Source organism: Sciurus vulgaris (assembly GCF_902686455.1).
Source record: "Sciurus vulgaris genome assembly, chromosome: 1".
NCBI lineage: Eukaryota > Metazoa > Chordata > Mammalia > Rodentia > Sciuridae > Sciurus > Sciurus vulgaris.
In genome coordinates this window covers 33,679,458-33,690,397 of record NC_136461.1, presented here as the reverse complement: position 1 = coordinate 33,690,397, position 10,940 = coordinate 33,679,458, and the positions used below count along the sequence as shown (strand labels likewise).

The 10,940-nt window shown below is 43.6% G+C and overlaps 1 protein-coding gene across 1 annotated transcript; it reads right to left on the bottom strand.

The window, feature by feature from the left end:
* Positions 1 to 1,914: 1,914 nt before the first annotated feature.
* KLF17 (KLF transcription factor 17) lies at positions 1,915 to 10,683 on the bottom strand (the record flags this gene model as incomplete). The annotated part of the gene is made up of 3 exons (XM_079145671.1): positions 1,915 to 2,159; positions 2,481 to 3,339; positions 10,627 to 10,683. 3 exons carry the CDS (start codon positions 10,681 to 10,683, stop codon positions 1,915 to 1,917), a joined length of 1,161 nt encoding a protein of 386 aa, XP_079001797.1.
* Positions 10,684 to 10,940: the final 257 nt, after the last annotated feature.

Genomic DNA, 10,940 nt, shown 5'->3' with positions numbered 1-10,940 from the left:
TCTGAATTGTGCACCTGAGCAGCCTTCGATACATCCTTTAGTTGTCTGCATGTTCCTCACCCATGGGCCTGTGAAGCCTGGTGCTCTCTGTATGGTGAGCACTTGCCAGTGTTCTCTTCCTGGAACATCTGTCCCTCTTTATTCGCCAGCTGAGTTTATTGACATGAGGGTTTTCTGGTGTTACACTCTTACTTGGGCTCAAGGGCCACCTCCTCCAGAGAAAGCTTTTCTGACCCTCCTCTTTAGGGGCTTCTCTTCCTCATGGCCACCATATCTTTGTGGACCTCTCTGCCCCTAGATCAAGATGGTCCCTTGACATAGGAATCAGGTCTGATTCACCTTGGCACCATTGCTTGGCTGTGGTGGGCACCAGACCATACTCAGGCCAATGCTTACCATCTTAGGGAAGAGACCCACCTCTGACACTTCATAGCTCCATCAAGTTCCTTTCTTACCATTAGTTTACTGGTCAGTAAAATGCACAGCTGAATCCAGAAATAAGATTCTAAACTACTGGGCTGAGTTTCCAGGATAACCATTTCCCTCAATTTCAGGAGAGCAGGGCAGGATAGTTCTCTACTTAATACTTGGTGATCTGGGTACCAGACAGGGGAGAAGTAAACATGCCTGGGGTTTGTCCTTCTCTACCCCAGGTTAATGTCCGCCTCTCCTTCTGCCCAACTCACTTAGAAAACAGAGACTAAAACAAGAATGAAATACTGATGCTTTATTTTGGAGGTACAAACCCTAGACATTAGGAGTGAGAAAATGGAAGTGAGGCAGGGATAAATGGGAGGTAATGCAGTGATTACTTCCAAGCTGGGCACTGCTTCATGACAAGCCCTGAAGAGGCCCAGCATGCTTGTGCACTGGCTACTCAGGAATCTCCCTAGAGGCTACACTGTCTGGGAGAAACAATGTCTTATAGTAACTCATAGAAGGGAGAGAAGATAGAATTAATCTGCATGGCTTTCTCCTGTCTGCCATTTCCCATTAGTCAAAATTTTCCCTTGTGAGCATTAATTGCCCCACACTTCAAGGTTCCTGTGGCTACATGGGATGCCAGACCCCATGTCGTATGGTGGGACATTTCATGAGTCTGGCAGGAAGAGACAAACTCTGAGCATGTGGATGGTAAGTGACAAACAGAATCTGATGCAGCTGGGTGTGGTGGCACATGCCTGTAATCCCAGAAGCTTGGGAGGCTAAGGAAGGAGGATCTCAAGTTCAAATATAGCCTCAGCAACTTAGCAAGGCCCTAAGTAACTCAGTGAGACCCTGTCTCAAATTTTAAAACATGAACGAAAAACGGCTGGGGATGTGGCTCAGTTGGTTATGCATCCTGGGGGTCAATCCCTGGTACAAAAAACACCACCAAAAAACAAGCAAAGAACCTGAGAATCTGATGCAATACATATGACATGTCCAATACAGGCCAGTACTGTCTTTCAGTTTTCCAAAAGGGGAAATAAGGTATAGTGATCACAGATCCTTCCTAAGGATCCTTTCACATGGCTAGTGAGTGGAAAGTTCATGATTTGAACATAGTCTGGCTCTGGAAACTGTGGAAGACCAAACCTTGGATTTTTATATAGCAGCAAAGGAGAGTGACTAAAAGGTTTCCAGCCCTGGAGTGACATGATAAAGAGCCTTTAAATAAAGCTCTCAGTCTCCACTGTGCTCATCTTTCTGTCTGGGAAAACTTCAAAAGTAGGTGTCCCCAGAGAGGTGAGGGCATTCCAGACAACCTTTGAGCGTTTTGAGGAAACTCTGATGGCGTCCAGAACGTCATCCGGGCTTTGACATTGCCTCTTAACCTTTGTCTTCATCTGGGCCTGCTCCTACCGAGAGATGAGCTGGTTGGAGGCAGGCAGCATCCGGGTAGAAAAGCAAACATGAGAGGAGGAGATGAATCTAAAGACCAGGATCAAGAGGACCATCTGTCTGTCCACTGCTGGCCTGTGGGTCTGGAGATTCTGGCAGCCGCTGATGAATCCTTTGGTGTTGCCTGAGATGGTCAGACCTCATGAACTGTCGGCCACACTGGTCACATCCATATGGTCGATACCTGGTGTGTATCCGCATATGTCGTCCAAGCTCATCAGAACGAAAAAAAGACCACGTGCAGCCTTCCCAGGTGCATCGATAGGGCTTCTCACCTACAGAGGACAAGGGAGAGATGGAACTAAGAAGGAGAGACCAAAAGGTGGGACGGAAGGAATATAACTCTATGAGCAGGTGCCGTCAAGGTCAGGGAATCAAAAGGGAAGATCTGGGAAACCAGTGAGGGGCCACAGTAATCAATGCCATGCCAGTCATCTTGGCAGTCATTCTGGATGGCAAATTGGTGGGGTCAATGTAGCTTGGGTCCAAGCTCAAAAGACGAAGGGTTAATCCCAAGAAATAACAAATCTGTGCTCCAGCAAAAATCAGAAGCTTAAAGACCCCTCTATCTCCTCCCCACCTGACACCTCATTCACCTGTGTGTTTGCGCTGGTGACTCACGAGGTGAGAGCGCTTGGTATAAGCTTTTCCACAGTTCTTATGCTGACAGCAATAAGGCCTTGAAAGTGGGGACTCCCTCCTGGGTGCCCCTTGCTGGACACTAGAGTTCTCTGCTCTCCTTGGAGCCTGGGTTGGCTGCTCAAGTAGGAAGCTGTCTTCCTGGCCATCTGACTGGTTCACAAGAGAGTCATGGGATTCTAAAGTCGGCAAAGACTGGGACTTGTCTGAGGGCATGCCAAGGTCATAGGGATCTCTAGGTGGCAACCTATGAACGATGGAGGGGAGCACAGCCTGGGTCTCAGTGGAGGGCATGTTTGGGGCCCATAACATTTTAGGAGTTAAAGAGGCTCTGATAGAAGGTACTAATTGAGGATCAGAATAAGGCATTGTTGGGGCACTGGTATGGGACACCGAGATGCCACTTGAACCTGAGACTGGCAGCCTATTGGGGGGTATCCTTAGATTCTCACTGAAGGTCCTGGCCATTCCTGGAATACTGGGCTCTCCTAAGGGCATCACCATCTGGGGTTCCTTGCACATCATTGTCCCTGGCTGGGAGAGAGACACTCCCTGAGAGTAAGTCTTCTGGGAAGGAATGAAAGTGGCTTGGGGGCAACAGTTCACACAATGCTCAGGTAGTGTCATGCCGAACTGTGGCCCCACTTCACCCATATTCTGCCCAGGTGCCTCAGCAGACACCATAAAGGTCCTCAACATCTCTGTGCCCTGAGGAAAGTGTTGAGTGTCTGGTAGGCCATGGTTCCAAGAGGTGTGTGCTCCACTACTTCTGGAAGGCAGAGACATATCCAAGATGGACGTTGCTTTCTCATTATCCTAGGAGAGAGGGGAAAAAAGATGAAATTCCACTTCCGCATGTCCCTGCTTCCCATCCCCAGAGCCCATTCTAATCCAGGCTTTCATCATCTTTGGTCTGAATTATCCTGCTTCTTCCAGACTGTTCTCCAGCTTGAGCTATGATGCAGGTCTGGTTGACAGGTGGAGTACGATAGAGCCTAGGTATAACCTGTGCCACTTCCTTTTGGCATGTTTGTTTTTTATTTCATACAAAGCAACAAGAAGATAAAATGTTGCAAAACCTACATCTTCAGCAAAACTCTGAACACACTCAAATTCCAAATTATATGTGGGAGGGTGACAACATCTCAAACCAGCAGATTAAGTGCAGAAGTCTTCAAGGACATCAAGAATGCAGGCTACAGGCTGGGCACAGTGGTGCCTGCCTGTGATCCCAGCAGCTTGGGAGGCTGAGACAGGAAGATGGTGAGTTCAAAGTCAGCCTCAGCAACTTAGCAAGGCCCTAAGCAACTCAGTGAGACCCTGTCTTTAATAAAATACAAAATAGGACTGGGCATGTGCCTCAGTGGTTGAGTGCCCCTGAGTTCAATCCCTTGTACCTGCCCCCCTCAAAAGAAGATTGTAGGCTTCAGATGGATCTGACTTCACCATTTGCAAATATTTATCTACCAAAGAGGGCCTCCTGAGTGAGGACTGCATGGACAGACCTGACATCAAGAAGTTACGTTCAGGCACCATGGCGCATGCTTGCAATCCCAGTGACTGGGGAGGCTGAGGCAGAAGGATCGCAAGTTGGAGGTCAGACTGGGTAACTTAGTGAGGCCTTGACTGACTTAGAGAGAGCCTATCTCAAAATAAAAAAGGACGGGGGATGTAGCTTAGTGGTAAAGCACCCCTAGTTTCAATCTCTAGTACCAAAAAAAAAAAAAAAAATTTTTTAGTTGAAGAGTATAATAACTGAAATAAAAAATGAACTAGAGGTATACAAAAGTAGACTGAGCTGGCAGAAGGATCAGCAAACTTGAATATAGCACTAGAATCTAAAGGACCTGTGAGGCACTACCAAGCAGAGCACTATCAAGCAGACAATCACATCCATCATACACTACAGGATCAGAAGACCTGGGCACCGTGGTGTACACCTGCACTCCCAGCTACACGAGAGGCCGAGGCAGGAGCATCACAAGTTTGAAGCCAGCCTGGGCAACTTTGTGAGACTATCTCAAAATAAGAAATAAAAGTGGGCTAGAGATGTGGTTCAGTGGAAGAGCACTTGTGCACTACTATGCACAAGGCCCTGGCTGGTGCAATCCCTGGTGAGGGGTGGGGAGAAAGGAAAAAAAGACAGGACAAAAAGGGATGGGAGTATAGTTCAGTAACAAAGTACTTGCCTAACATGTGAGGCCCTAGATTTGATCTCCAGTACCCCCCCTTCTCTCTCTCTCTCTCTCTCTCTCTCTCTCTCTCTCTCTCTCTCTCTCTCTCTCTCTCTCTCTCTCACACACACACACACACACACACACACACACACACGAACGAATAAAACTATCCAAGAAACTCAATGAATTCTAAGTAGGATAAATTCTAAGAGACCCACATCAAGGCACATACAATCAAACTGTTAAAAGACCAAACAGAAACTTCAAAGTAGCAAGAGAAGTAACTCATCACATGTAAGGCATGCCAAAAAGCATCACCAGATTTCTCATTAGAAACCGTGTACATCAAAAGTCAAGGGTTGGATATATTCAAAGTGCCAAAGGGAAAAACTATCAATCAAGAATCTTAAATCTGGTGGGCTGGGGCTGGGGCTCAGTGGTAGAGCACTTGCCTGGCATGTGTGAGGCACTGGGTTTCATCCTCAGCACCATATAAAAATAAAGGTATTGTGTCCATCTACAATTTTTAATAAATTTTTAAAAAAGGACTAAGCAACTCATTGAGACCCTGTCTCTGAATAAAATACAAAATAGGGCTGGGGAATGTGGCTCAGTGGTGCCCCTGAATTCAATCCCCAGTACCAAAAACAAACAAACAAATAAAGCAATGCTAATGGCAGTCTTTCAAATCAAAATGAAAGGAAGAAGACGGTAGTTTGAAATCATATGGAGAAATTTGTCATAAAGATCTCTGGGTAGGGTAAATACACAGACAATTATAAAAACTAGGATTACTGTAACTTTGACTTTTTTAACTCCTTTTTATGTTTTCTATATAATTTAAGAGACTAATGCATAAAAATTATGAACCTGTATTTTTGAACATATGATGCATAAAAATGTAATGCTATGAAATTATGTTAAGCTATTGAAGTTAAGCTGGTATAAATTCAAATTAATGTTATAACTTGAGGATGTCAAGTGTAATCCTCTCGGGAACAACAAATAGTTACTGAGATACAAAAGAAAATGAGGGAACTTTATAAGTTTCACTACAGAAAAAATAAATAAGACCTAACGGTGGAAATGAGGGATAAAAATCAAAGAATTAAATTTCTCCTTGTCAGTAAATACTTTAAATGTAAATGATTATACTCTCCAATCTAAATGCAAATGGATTATACTTTCCAAAAGACAAATTGGCAGAAAGGATTTTTTAAAACATGATACAATTACATGTTTATGAGATACTCATTCTAGGGCAGGGGATGGAGCTCTGTGGTAGAGTGCTTGGTGAGCATGTGGGGTACGGGTACTATCGCACCACAAAAAAAAAAAAATATATATATATATATATGTGTGTATATATATATATATATATACACACATATATATATATTCAATTTAGATACAAAGACCAAAGACACTAAATAGGCTGAAAGTGAACGTATGGAAAGATACTCTATGCAATAGCAAACAATAAAAAAATAGAGGTGGCTATACTAAATTTTAAAAATTATGAGACAAAGGACATGATATATTAGTAAAGGGCCCAATACAGCAAGATAAAGCCATTATAAACATCTATGTACCTAATGATAGACTATCAAAATATATGAAGCAGAGCTGGTTATGCTGGCACACAGCTATAATCCCAGCAACTGTGGAGGCTGAGGCAGGAGAATCACACGTTTGAGGTCAGCCTGGGCAACTCAGCGAGATCCTGTCTCAAAATAAAAAATTAAAAGGGCTGGGGATGTAGCTTGGTGGTAAAGCATCACAGGGTTCAAACCCCAGTGCCAAAAAGAAAAAGACAATCAATGGGTCAAGCCAGGTAAAGTGGTGCCTGTAATCCCAGCTCCCAGAGGCTGCAGTGTCTTGCATGTGAGTTTTTGAGGGACACCTAATATCTAAAACATAACATCAATGAAGATAAAAACAGAAGACCTCAAACCAACAACCTAACTTCACACTTTAAGAAGCTAGAAAAAGAATAAACCCCAAATTTTCAGAAGGAAGGAAACAAGAAGAATCAATAAACCCCAAAGTTGGTTCTTAGGAAAGATTAACAAATTTGCCAAACCTTTAGCTAGATTTACTAAGGAAAAAGAGAAGATTCAAATTACAAATGAGAAATGAAATAATGGAGGCATTATCAATCCTACAGAAATAAAAAGGATTATCATAGAGTACCACGAACAATGCTACACCAACAAACTGGATGATTCCTAAAAACACAAAACCTATCAAGTCTAAATCAAATTAAATAGAAAATACAAAAAAAAATTAAGTAATAATTAGATTAAATCACTAATCAGAAGCCTCCAAAACAAAGAAAAGTCCTGGACTTGATGGCTTTACTGGTAAATTAACAGAAAAAAGAAACTCAAAATGGAGCAAAGATCTAAAGGCAAGAGATTAAAACTATAAAACTCTTAGAAGAAAATGGGATAAAGCTTCATGACATCAGATTGCTCAGTGATTTCTTAGATATGACAAAGACACAAGCAACAGAAGAAAAATTGACAAAGTATCGCCATGAAAATTAAAAAATTTTGTGCATCAAAAAAAATGAAACACACAAAATTAAATTTAAAAATTGTTTTGTGCAAAGGACACTACCAACAGAATTAAAAGACAACCCACAAAATAGAGAATATACTTGTGAAGCGTTTGCCTAGCATGTGTGAGGCACTGGGTTCAAATCTCAGCCCCACAGATAAATAAGTGAATTAAAATAAAGGTCTATTAACATTTTTTAAAAAATCAAAACTAAAAAAAATAAAATAAATAAAGGTCATATGGAGAACTCCTAAAACTTAACAAAACGAAAAAAAATAAAAGCCAAAACTCAAAAAATGGGCAAAGAGGGCTGGGGATATGGCTCCGTTGGTAGAGTGCTTGCCTCACATGCACAAGCCCTGGGTTCAATCCCCAGCACCAAAAATAAATAAATAAATAAATAAATAAAAAGGGCAACAAGAAGAGCCAGGGCTGCGGCTGAACCTGCCTACCATGTTCTAGGCCCTGTTTTTTGATCCCCAATACCTCAAATGAAAAAAACAATTACTAAATGGTTCTAGTTAAGTCCTACTTTACAGAAGAATATAAACTAATGGATTTAGAAGGAATGTTGGGATTGTCATTATTTTGCAACTCCCTAATGAAATTTCTGATGGAGAAAAAAATTAGAATTTGATGTTAAAATCAGTTAGCCAGGCTGGTGGCACACGCCTATAATCCCAGTGACTCAGAAGGCTGAAGCAGGATAGCAAGTTCAAGGCCAGCCTCAGCAATTTAGCAAGGCCCTGGGCAATTTAGTGAGAACTTGCCTCAAAAAAAGGCGGGGGGGGGGGGGGGGGGGGGGGGCGGTTCTGGGATGTGACTCAGTGGTAAAGTACCCCTGTGTTCATTCCTTAGTATCTGCCCTCCCAAAAAAATACACAGAAAGTAAATGGTTGGCAGGAAACTGGACATTTGGAGACATATAAGGTAACAGCAGGCAGATTGTTTTCTGGCCTTAAGGGTGAAAGATAAGTTTGAGAGATCAATCTGACATTTCCTACCTGATTGAAAGGATTAGAAGTTCACAGCCAGCCTCAGCAATTTAGCAAGGCCATGAGTAACACAGCAAGATCCCATCTCAAAATAAATAAATAAAAGGGGCTGGGGCTGGCTCAGTGGTTAAGCACCCTGGGTTCACTCCCTAGTACCCCCCCCCCCAAAAAAAAAGAAAAAGAAAAGAAAAGAAAGAAATCACTCCTAGTTTCAAAGAGGCTCAAGGGACATATACCAGATGCAACTTATTGTCTTGAAATTGGATCCTGGTTTGGACATGCCTGTTTTAAAGGGACACTTAGAGAAATGTGAATAAGAACTGAATATAAGATGATATAAAGAAATTAATTTTGACAGATTTGATCATGTTTTAGCCACGAAAGAAAAAACAAATTGTTAACTCTAGACTTGGGAAGATCCCATCTGCTTTATTCATCATATGCTCAGCAAACCAACATGAGGTAGACACCCAGTAAGCACTGGATAACACTACTGGGTGTTCCTCGCATGCCTGAACCCAGTATTGGGTTTAATCCCCAATACTGCAAGACTATTAGGGTAGGTATTTCTGGGGTGCTCAGCCTTTTCCCCACTCCTTCTTGGGAATGCATTTCTTGTTTTCTGATCTTTTACAAGTATTAGAGTTGCCTAAACACTTTCACCACTACCTTGCCTTTTCTCCCAAGTTTTTGCTCCGGCCCCCAGTTCTCCAGACCTACATCACTAAATCCAAGCCACACTTCTCTGACTGTTCACTTGATTTCCCTGGAGCTTTTGAGATTATTGGTCACACTCTTCTTGAAATGTATCCTTCCCTTGGCCACCAACATGCAGGGACACACTTTTCTGGCTTTTCTCTTTCCCTACATTCTGGCCCCCTCCTCCAGTCTCTTGCAGATTTCCCTCACTCTGATCTCTGGGAGCAATCATTCTCATGCTAATGGATCAATTTCTACTTACATTTCAATTATTCTTAAATGTGCAGCTTCAGGGAAGATCTCTCCTGGGTTCCCCCCTGCCTACAGCTTGGATCCATTTGGATAGCCCACACACATATAGATGGCGTTAAAAACTTAAATGATCTTCCTTGTGCACCACTTCCCCCCAAATATCCTATTAATCCTGTTCCAACTCATACTTTGTTTTCTGTACATGTTCAGTACAGATGCAATTTTTCTAAATTTTTTTTAATCCTAGGATGGTTAAATCTGCAGATGCAGAATGCTCTGATATGGAAAGACAAATATAATTACCAATTCTTGTGGTTTTACCTCCAAAACATCTCCAAATCTATTCAAGTTCTCCACCCTCACATCTCTAGTTAGGCCAACCTTTCCATTGTCACCTGGATTATCATAATAGCTTTCTAAGTACAGCCTTGAATTTAGTTCACCACCTCCAGGACACTCTCAGAAATGCAAATCTAATTGTGGCAGATAAAGTTTAAACTCATCTAGTCTTCCTACTGATTTTGGAATAACCAACTCCATCCCTGAATGATTTCATTGCTCCAGGCCTCCCACCCCTGGGGCCACTCTTCCCATCATTCTCTGGGCCTGTCTCTCCATTCATCTTTCATTTTTTCTAAAGTGGAAGCTTTCAGGTCCCAAGATGCAGAAACCCTTCACATCACCAGTTCTCCAGTACCAGACCAAATCCTGACCTGTCTTCCCAGGTGAGCTCAAACACCTCAGCCCCTAGCTCCTGAGGTTCTTTGTACTTCTTCATCGCAATTTGCATACTTCTATTCAGCTAATTGTTTACTAATACAGTGACAGAGGCTTGGAATGTCGCCCAATGGTGGAGGGCTTACCTAGCTCCATGAGGTCCGGGATTCCATCCCCAGAACCAAAACATAAAATAAAATGAGCACTGGGGATGTAGCTCAGTGGTACAGTGCTTGCCTAGCATGCACAAGGCCTTGGGTTTGATCGCCAGTACCACAAAAATTAAATAAGTAAAATAAAATGAGATGGTATAATCTTGCCTTAAGGTAAATTAACCACTATATTCATAGGGCCTGGCAAAGACTCCAATAAATAAGTTTTTCCTTCCTGTCCTTTGCGCTGACCTGCTAACTTTATCTTTGCTTCCCTGACTACGCAAGTCCCTCTCCGGGAAGTTGCCTGGAACCCTTCTACCCACAGAACCCAACCCAGGTTCTAATACCAGATGAATGTTAATTGAATAAATGTCCTCCATCTCCCATTCCTCCCATTCCTCGCCCCTCCCTCGGGCTGGTAACCCCTTCCCATTTGTTTGTAAACACCCACCTCACCCCGATTTCTGCTTCTCTCCACTTCATCCTCCACTCGCTCCCCTGCCACTCCACCGACCCGCCGCGGCTGGGGCCCCGCACCCGACTCACCGGGACCGGCTGGTGCGCAGTCTGCCACTGGCTCAGCTCCTCAGCCTCCTGCTCCATCTCAACCCGGGACCAGCTGCACCCTGGACTATGAGGGATCCAGACTCACTTCAGGCCAGGGCCGAGGCCAGACGCAGCGGCAGGCTGGTGTCCCAGCACCCACACGCCACAATCGCTTGGTTGAGCGTCTACTTACCCCGCCGCGCCAGGGGGCGGGGTCAAGGCCGCATCCACCTGCCCCTCCCACTCCTCAGCAGCCCCGCCCCGCCCAGCTCCACTGCCAAAGCTGCAGGGTCAACCACAAGGGTCTAAGATCT